Here is a 10,801-nt window from a genome sequence, read left to right on the forward strand (position 1 = left end):
CCGACTGATAAATATTTAATTTAAGCTAGTGCTTACATCTGCGATGATATCCTGATGCATTCCGCCAGATGAAATTTCAAGTACAGTACTGATAAATCCGAAAGGTAATATTTGCACTCATTTAACAGTGACCTATATATCACAAACCTACATCTTTTTCATAATGTTAACTGCGGGAAGAGGTGCGAGTTTGTTCACCACCACGTATGTGAATCGTGAATCGAACGGAAATAACTTGCCACGCGTCAGTTCCTAAATTAACTATACATAGGCAGTTTAACACTCAGATATTATAACAAGCGCTCGTAGGTAACAAACAGTTGAAATGAAGGTCTTGCAGCTGTTTTAATTAGATAATAAGAAAAATAATGAACATGCAAAAAATAAAGAGGTTATTTTTCAAACAAAATCCGACAACTCGTAAACGCAACGTTGCCAGCAAGACTTTTCTTTCGCTAAATCTAGAGATATTCAATTCTTAGCGACAGCTTTAACGTCTAGCGTAGATAATTTATAACGATATACTAGGGATATTACAGTGTTTCAGCGATATTGGATAGATTAGAGCATTTTTCTGGATTTTATTTTCTCATCCGAGCAATTTCCGAAAGCAAGTTGAGCGACATTAGTAAATCTGCTTGTCAACCCTGCAGGCACGACAGATCGCAGTAGACACATGAACACGTAAATTTCACGGCCAGTCAGTGCATGAGCGTAGAGCGAGTGTTGTGGCAGTGGGTATTGAAGCGGTTATTTTTAGGGCAGTGATCTGGCTACCTTGAAAAGATTTGCGGATTAAAAGGTTTCTTACAGTTACAGCATATCAGTACAAAAATAATGGAACGCAGAAGGGTGAGTATAGGAACATGAACTATTTTTGGAGACATAGGAGACCTTGAGGCGGATGCACTAACACGTCCCCGTAAGGTCCCCGTAAGGCCGCCGCCGCTACGGTCCCCGTACGATAGTCGGTGTTTTGCTATGTACTAACATTTCTCCCACCATCGTACGGTGACCGTAAGGCTAAGGGCGAGGAAAAACTCGCTGTGTTTGAGGGAATTTTTCCCCGCTCAGCTGATGGTCGCTTTGGCCAATCACAACGCAGGATGCTTCTCTGCCTAGACTATCTATCTATCTATTGCCAGACGCCTCAATCCCGTTTGGGGTGGCCACAAACAAATCGCCTCCAAGTCGCCCTGTCCCCCGCCATTTCACTGCCCTGCTCCCAACTCACACCCCCCTCTCTCATATACCTCTCCACCCCATCCCTCCATCTCATCCTCGGTCTCCCCCTCCCTCTTCCACCCTCCACCTCACTCACATACACTCTCTTCGTCAATCTTTCACCCTCCATCCTCTCCACATGGCCTAGACGCTTCAGCCAATCATCGTGTTTGGTGACACTGAGTCTGACTCTCAGCTGAGAAGAACTCAAAAACAAAACAGAGGACAGGCTTGGATGAAATATATGAAGTGTTGTCAGTTTGGGAAGTGCAGTGAGCAGAAAGCATTACTCACAATATTACCAGCATAGCTACTGATGCATGTTGTGCAGCAGTACTGCACATTACCATTATACAATAATGTACGAGTACATTAAAGTGCCTTCAGTATACTGTACAGACTGAATCGCTCTTATATTTAACATTTCAGCCGTACAACACTTATTACATTAATGTGCGTTCTGCAAAACTAAACTGACACTGTTGTACACTGTACAGTACTGTACCTGACATTTTATGTCGAACAAAAGCACCCTGGGATAAAAGCTCCAGCAAAGAAAATAAATTTGTGTAGTTTTTTATTTTATTTTTTGCTTAACAGTAACCTGACCTAAGAACCTAAAGTAACCTGACCAAAGGTAACTGAACAGCCTAAGCTAAGCCAATGAGCCTAACCTAACCAAACCTTAACCAAACAATTTCACCTTACCTAACAACCTAACAATACCTAACAAAATAACCTAACCTAACAGAACTTAGCTGAAGAAACATAAGAGCCACATAGAACAAGCTAACCTAAGCCAGCAAAATAATAATAATAATAATAATAAACCTAACAAGCTAAATTTATCCAACCCTAACCTTGCTCTGAGATTCACATATATACTGTTCTCAGTCATTCCTCACTTTTGCCAGAAAATACTGAATAATTCCATTCCAAATCCCAAGAGGGATTCCATCCCTCCTTTGAAGTTTTGAATAAATATATACTCGGGTTAATATTAAATTTTTATGGCATGGAATTTAGTGGTTTTAGTGAAAATTTTGGTATAATCTTTTTATATTAAGATTTTGTACTTTTATGTGGCCATAACAATTATGTGAGGATCCAAATTTTGTCCTTACTCTCAGAAGGCACAAATCAAAAGCCAAAAACCATAAAATCAAACCAACATAACAGGCTTTTATGACCGTTTTTTTTTTTTTTTTTTTTTTTTTAATTGCCCCCTTGAAATGTCAAAATTCCCCTTGCCCTGTTCACACAACTATCATATGCTAACTCAACATAACCCTAAACTTAAATTAGCCTAGCTTAATAAATTAAGATAATTTTAACCCACCCCATTCCAGTAATAAACTACCCTAACTTAAATAACCTAAATTTAAAAAAATCAAGTTTAAGCTAAAAGTAACCAAGGCTTAACCCAATTCTTATACCAACCTAATCTCACCTAACCTTAAATTAGCCTAACATTAGTTTAACATAGCTAACCTTATCAATACTCAATCCAAAAATAAACAAATCTTACCTAACAAAAATAAACCTAATCTAACCAACATTTAACCTAACCTAACCTAATTCTTAAATTAACCTAACCCAACCCAGTGCTAACCTAACCTTACATGAGCCCAAATTAAACTAAGCTAACCTTACAATAATCCAGTCCACATATAAACAAACCTAACCTAACAAAAATTAACCTAATCAAAAATAACCTAACCTTGATTTTAAATTAACCTAACCTATCTTGAAACTATATTAGAAAAGGGATTTTTTTTTTCTAGGGGCTTGACCTATTAGGCTATTCTCCTAGAGGTTCTTGTCCTGACGGTGTACTCTATTGCACAACAGAACATATTATACTACTCTACAGCACTACACCTTACACTATTTCACACTAACATTGCTGTACACTACTATAGACTACATTAAAGCACACTATAATTTTCTACCAACCTAAAGCATACGTTAATACTGTAAAACACTAATTTATAGTACTACACAACACTGATGAGCATATAATACAGTAGAACACTAATGAACACATACTGAAACCACCAATTTACACTAATGTACAATTCATCGCACTGTATATTGTTGTACAGCACCTCTATTAACTACCCAGTTTAGTGAAATAATTAGTTTACACTAGAGAATGCTTAATTCAATTTATTTTCGGGTGTCTGAAAGATACGGGAGACGTTAAGGTTGGTCGGGCCCAACCTTAGCGGCGATCGTAACTCCGGCTCCCGTAAGGTCTCCGAAAGTGTTTAGTGCATGCCAACATCCGACGCCGCTACCTTTTCCCCCGCCCGTAGCGAGTTACGAGACCGTAAATGCGTTAGTGCATCCGGCCCCTTGTAGATAACCCATTAGCGAATTTTTGGTAAATTTTTACAAGTGAACAATACACCCCGTAGGTAGTGCAATATATTATTCTGGTAGTTTTTGATGCGATTCGAATGTTTTTGACCATTTTTGTCGGAAATGCCTCATTACCCCTCTTTTCCAATCATGAACTTTGATTGGACAAGTAGGTGAAATCAAGCATTTTCCGAAAAAAATGAAATAATTCAAATCGCATCAAAGTCCACCAGAAAAATATACTGCACCACCGGGTAACATAACGGAACAGACGAAACCTAACCAAACAGACGTAACGTAACCTCACCAAACGCACTAAACTTAACAAAACGTAACCCAGCCTACCTAACCAATCCAAGGAGAATACGTAACGTAACCTCACCCAACACAGTAAACCTAACCAAACCTATCCTAGGAGAATACGTTTCGTAACCTCACCCAACACAGTAAACCTAACCAAACCTACCTAACCTATCCTAGGGGAATACGTTACGTAACCTCACCAAACAGTGTAAACCTAACCAAACCTACCCCAATATACCTAACCTATCCTAGGGGAATACGTTACGTAACCTCACCAAACACAGTAAACCTAACCAAACCTACCCCAATATACCTAACCTGTCTTAGGGGAATGCTTACCCTAGAGATACGATTGTCCAGGACGAGGATCGTCTGGCAATAACGTCGTGGTTCCAGAACCTTTGAATTCAGTGGTTTATGAACAATATAATTTTTCAAGCCAGAAGGTATGTGTTGTCTAGAAAAGTTCCTTTGCAGTTAGAAACACAAAAACTACACTGTACCCGTTTCTTGGTTCTTGCGTACTTTTTGTACCAACCACAGTACGACTGATGTCTGTCTTTTCAAAATTTACAAGGTTCCTGACAGTCTGGGCAATAAACTTCCGAAGGTAATACACCGTGTCCTCCTCAGATTTCGAGTGGAAACGCTTTATCACTCGTAAATAATCAGTATCACACCAGGGACACAGCACGTCTTTCTTCTTCAGAGGCCATAACGAGAAGGATTTGAATTTTCCATCCACATTGAATAAAAAAGCGCGATTTAAAATAATTGGCCAAATTCCATCATGTGACCTAAAGTAGGCATATGAGTGGGTGATACAAACCTACGAGACGCATGCGCAGTCGAAGGGAAGAGAAACAAACGTACGGACGCACACATTTTATACCCGGAGTGGCCGAGTGAAGATCCAAGGTAGGTTTATTTGGGAATTTTAAATTAAATTCATTATCTCTGAAAATATCAATTTCCGAATGGAGTAATGGGGGTTCTTTGTGATCCTTAGGGACTATACGTTAATGGTGCTAAAATTCCAAAACTGCATATTGTCCACTTGTAAAATAATACCGAATTGTTCTCTGAATATTACACGTTTTTATCGTTTTGTTCACTAATTTGTAAGAAGTTGTAGATGTAGATAATACAAGTACGGAAGAATGTCAGGTTGTAATATATGAAATCATTAAGCAAGAGGTGTTGTAAAATCTAGTCTAGTACTAAAGCTCTTATGGTACTTGTGAGTGGCAGGCTCCAGAACTGACGCATTCACAGTCGGTTACCAAAGTCACTACCATCCCATATTTTTTTTTTAGCTTATTCTTGCCACTACTAGACGGCTGTATCAGAAACACTTCTAGTATCCCTGATCTGATCGTAATGGTGTGTTAATAACAAAAATATAAAATGTCACCGGACTGAAGGGTAATAGGGATCGATTCCTGTCGTGATGGAAGTTACGGAATCAATCTTGATGGATTTCAGTGTTTTATACGTGGTCGTAGAAGAGGGGAAAAATGCCAGTAGTTACAAGGAATGAGGCTCAGGTTTATAATCATATGGAAATACAGGTATTTATTCAGAATTCTCATGTATTAGTCAACAATTTGCAGTTTCTTGCAAGTGTGGTCAAGTTGGGGACAAAACTCCACCTATTGTACGTGTTGCTTACTTGCATTCCTCTGGAGTCTGGTGTCAGATGTTTCCCAACAGAGAGATATTTGGTAGCTTGCTGTCTTTCTCTGCCCGTAGATGATTCCAGGGGGGCAGACAGGATTTTATGGAGGGGGTGAATTTTGATTATTATTCAAGAGACACAGCTGCCTGGAAAGTTTTAGTATAGTATCTCCATCAGTAAAAATTGTATAATTGTAAGCAAAAGGAAGCTCAGGGACACGTTCATTAATATTCGAGTGACTAAATGTCTACCTTCCCGTTCGGCATATTTTGTTAGAAACTGGGACGCCCTACTTCTCCCCCCTCCAACTCCCAAGCGGCGCTCACGTATGATCTATATGCTGAGTCAGGGAGCAAAGTGATGGTAGATTTTCAACAATCCTCGGCTAACTTCTGTCGCTGATGCAAGTACAATGAATATCGGTAAAACATTTCGTCTGCAGGGTGAACTGATTATTTGGTTCGGAAAATGTAAATCGTCTTAAAAAATAGGTTCAGTGTGAAAGATAATTATTACAAATATCTGGATGTCGATAAGTCACAGTAAGTGAATACCGTAATAAATGGTTCTTGTTAGTTTCCTGAATTGTACACATCAAGGCCGATTCACACGACCCGTTTTGGTTCCGACAGGCAGTCCAGCGACTAGACGCCGTCGAGATCTCTTAAATGCTTTCTACAGTAACTGTTCATATGACCCGTCAAGCTGACGGCGGCAGCCGTCCGTCAGCCGACCGACACGTCACGGATATCTTTTCGAGAAATCATGGCCGGCTAGCTGGCGACTTGACGCCGGCCTGACGGGTAGGTGATGCCTTATGTGAACGAGGACACGTAGCGTACCCGTGCATTCCACGACACGCTGTTATCGCCTTGGCCATGTAGATAACACATACTGTACAGTTCAAAGTCTGGCATCATGGCTGATCGAACTTGTGAGTTCTTATGAAGAGTTGTTTGATATGACTAACAAGAAGTAGGCTACAGTGATAATCTGCATAAAGATAAGATATGGAAAGTGATTGGCAAGGAAGTAATCAAACGAGGTGTGTCATTACTTTATTATACATAAATTATAACTCATAATCTTTGCATGTATAATTCACTGCTATTTCTAGTCTTAATACATGATATACTATATCACTTCCAAGGTAATGCTCCAGCAGGACTATTGAAAAATACTTTGAATTTCCCCAGACATTAAATGCAGTTTGATGAGCAATTCCACCTTGTCTGGGTAAATTCAGCAAATTATTTTGAGTGTTGAATTATTAAAACAACTAAACTTAGCCTTGGGCATTCTGAAGTACCGGTATTGGTAGAATTTTACCACATCATCTGCCAGTTCTTTATACAGGGTCCAGAATTCTCCCTCGAACTTTCTTTTTTTCAGCGACTGGTGTTCCCATAACCTTTTCCTCTTTCCACGAACCTTTTCTTCCTCCTCTTCTAATAGTAGAGCAATTGTCGCCGAATTCCTTAGAGGCCGTCCGGCCATAATCCTCGCACAACAATGAGCACACAATGAATGATGATACTGGACGGACCACGAACGCGTCATGTGAATGAACTACATTCTGACGGTGTCAAGCCTGTCGGAACCAAAACGGGTCGTGTGAATCGGCCTTGGTATAGACGGGCGCAGACTCGGGCCTCAGACAGTAAAAGGGCGTGTTGTGTGTGTGCAGAGGGCTGTAAGGAAGACAGACCTTTACCGCGTATTATAAGTAACTTTTAAATAGGCGTGGCCAAATTGTGCATTTGTGTGTTAATGGCTATTGTGCAGTTAGAAATATTTACACTAACCATTTATTGTGATGCAGTGTCGAGGTGGGTCACTGCCCACAGCAATTAAAGTGTGGGTGTGGGTCTTTGGGATGTCATGACACCAAGTAGGACACGATGAGAGCAATGTTTGTGAGATTATTGCGGAGTAAGTAGAGTGCGTAGGGTGGACAGGATAAGAACTTGTTATTGGAGAAAGATGTGAGATAAGAAAGTCTGTTGGTAATCTGTGTACCAAAGTGTGTTTAGATGGTAAGGAGAGAATGAAAGTTGATAGGGAGGTGAAAAAGCTATGTGAATGAGATTGAAGGTGGGAGTCATGGGTAGTACGATACGTTACGATTTCTTTACCGTAACCCACTTCGGACCAAGAGAATTTTACGGTACCGTAATTCGTTCCGTACCTTTAATATCCTTCCGTACTGTACTTGTACGATATTTATATAGAATGGTAATTTTGTACATTTTGTATTCTGCAAGAAAATCGGTTACTGGGTGTTTTTCCCTTGATTGCACACACACACACACACACACACACACACATACACACACATACACACACACACACACACACACACACACACCGCTCGCTGGTGCAGTGGTAACGCTCTCGCCTAGCATCTGCTAAGACGGGGGTTCGCGCCTTGCTCGGGATGCGAAAAAGTTTCACTGACAAAGCGGGTGGTCACTGTCCTCCTTGAGCAAGAGGATGGGTGTGTGCATGTGTGAAGGTCAAGGCTTTGCCCTTAGATCGGACTATATGAGCTCTCAGCTCTCTTCCGGGAGGGTAAAATGCCGATGATCACAAAACCATCACGTGATTCTGACCGACCCGGTGAACCCGTTGAATTGCGCGCACACACACACACACACACACGAACTTGAGTCATTCCTGTAAAGATATAGTTAGGTAAGAACACACACACACACACCTACAAACATACACACTGGCAGGGGTACGCGGTGTCGCCGGGCCAAAAAAGGCGAACACTCTAATCCTGTTTGTTCTAGTTCAATCTTTCTACTCCAGAAAGACTATGTGCCTCTTATGCTTTTGAGGAGGGATTATAAGAGGTCCAGCAACTTTCTGTTTCCGCTTTTGCAGACTAACGCACGGTATTTATGAGCACTTGTTCACTGTTACCGGTGACCTCAAGTGACCTCGAAGGTTAACCTCACATATCCTGTGTCCGAACATGAGGTCATGTGAGTTTCTCCATGCCAAAATTGGGCCGCTGGGTCCAGTCGTTCGAATGTGCATTACCAGTGACCTTAAATGACATGAAGTGTGCATTACAGTATAGGCCACTGCATCATATAATAGTGATATTTATAGTGTAACGATATGGCAAAGAAGCATTTAATGATCAGTACACAGTAAGACCTTATTTTCTGAATGTTATTCAGTCAGATATGCAGTGCAATAGGAGATTATAATACATTAGTTAGAACGTAGCTTTTAACTCTGCAGGGTAAGTCAGGCTAAAACACCAGATCTCTAGTAAAACATTCACTATTTTCATTATACCATATGTTATTGTAGGGTAACTGGAACAGGGCGATAGCAAAGGTGGTGTCATATCATGTAAATCCAATGTCAGACCCCATTATTTCATATCGTTTTAAAATGTGTTCTTAAATATACCGGCGGTCAATCTTCCTTAATAAAATAATATTTGCGTAAGCAAAACCGTTTGTCCATTTTAACATCCTTCCCTCTTTGAGGCAGCTGACGTTTCAGCTGACGATAGTTAATGGGAAAAACCATGGCCACACAGAGATAGAGGAAAGTAGTAACAGACACGGGACACAAGTTGAAGAGCAAATAATCATACAGTTATCCTGACCGCTACGTCTATTACGTTGCTATAAGTAACACTGACCAGTGTGAACTGTAACTCGTCAAACCTTTGTTGAAAATGTTCTCGCTGAAAACGAATAAACTGAATTATCTGTTGTATGGCATGATAATGTTGATTAGCGTAAGCTGCAATCGATACAAATTTGTTTGCTTACTGTGCAGAGCATCCATTCGGCCAGTTTAGTTATTGGTTACTGTTTTCGAAATACGTCGTGTTATAATCGTGTGAATTGCAAATTACATCCTATTGCAGTTATAACTATTTAAGGCAAGGTTATATTCCTGATACTGTTATCAGATAGTGGCGGGTCTCTTGCTGGAGTGAATGGCGATAAGTGGCTGAGGCAAGGGGTGGAGGGGGTTGGTTGTATGCAGCGCCGGATTAACCATGCTGTGGCCTGGTAGGCAATGCAGACGGTTGGCCTGCAACATATAGATCTCTTTTTTCCGTTATTTCCAATGAAATATTGGCATGACCTACAATGGCCTTTTTTGATGGCCTGGTGGGTGATGCCACTTATTTGGACGCCCAAAGCGTATATTTATTCCGCTCTGGAAGTCTGGATGGCCTGTGAAAGGCCGTGGCTTGGTAGGCAGTTGCCCATTTTACCTATACCTGGTAATCCGGCCCTGGTTGTATGGTGTGCGCAGGGTCAGCACACCACTCGGCTCACTCTGCTGTTGGCTGTCCTGTGTATGAATACTTATAATACTGTCAGCAGAAATGAATGGCGTCTAAATATTGACTGACCTTTGGTAATGCCAGCAACCACGTCATGGTCTCGGCTTGATCAGCTTAGGCGGTTTAACCACCAGACAAGCTGTCACTCAGTCCCTGTTGCCCAGCGTTACCCGATATCATGTATTAAGACATCAGTAACCAAGATAATACTGATCCTGTGTTTTACTTATCAGCAACACTTTGCTGTTATCACACATGGGGTATATGTGGTAACTAATGGTAATGACCTATACTAGAGTTTGTAAAGTAACAGTGATTACGTCGAGTAAGGAAAGGAGCACACCACTGACCACTACAAACATATAGCTTCCGACTTTTAATGTTACACACTGACTGGATACAACCGTCAAAATGATAAATTGTATGATTACAGACCTCACTGTCATACGAATATTTTACTATTTTATATAAGCCTGCGTTCAGATCGTGGTGTATAAGTAACTATACTAGGGAGTAAAATACTGTGTAATGTGTTTTTATTCGTTATCATAACAAAACCATTATTTCCCAAGACAAATGGATGATGGAAGAGTGGTTGAGACAATGCAAGTAGGCCCTTAGATGTGGGGAGGGTTGAGGGTAGACGAATGAATGGGAACGAGGGATTGGAGGGGAGAGGGGCTGAAACTGGGGGTGCGGCGGTGGCACATATACCAACCTGCTCGTGAAGCCGGTCGCTCGATTTTTGCTGGAGACTGTACATGGAGCCTCTGTGGTACAGTTGCAAAGTGTGCGGTTTCGTACACTGCAGAACGAGGGTTTCCGCCCCGCCAGGGTAATAAACTTTGGAAGCATTCTTCTGGCCACGTACTGCTTGGCGGACATAAGGGGTCCTGTGGTTGAAC

General features: G+C 41.1%; 1 protein-coding gene across 2 annotated transcripts in view; it reads left to right on the forward strand.

Moving 5' to 3' along the window:
• The first annotated feature begins 788 nt into the window (after positions 1–788).
• LOC145414100 (decapping and exoribonuclease protein-like) overlaps positions 789–10,801 on the forward strand; it is a 144,614-nt gene continuing 134,601 nt past the window's right edge. For both annotated transcript variants that reach the window (XM_080283659.1, XM_080283660.1), the window contains exon 1: positions 789–852. In XM_080283659.1, the coding sequence (XP_080139785.1) occupies positions 838–852 (15 nt within the window). In that variant the 5' untranslated portion in view covers positions 789–837. The remainder of the gene's footprint in view (positions 853–10,801) is intronic.

The sequence above is a fragment of the Coenobita brevimanus genome, chromosome 98 (genome assembly GCF_032717465.1).
Source record: "Coenobita brevimanus isolate Jiangsu-jjx chromosome 98, ASM3271746v2, whole genome shotgun sequence".
Classification (NCBI taxonomy): Eukaryota; Metazoa; Arthropoda; class Malacostraca; order Decapoda; family Coenobitidae; genus Coenobita; species Coenobita brevimanus.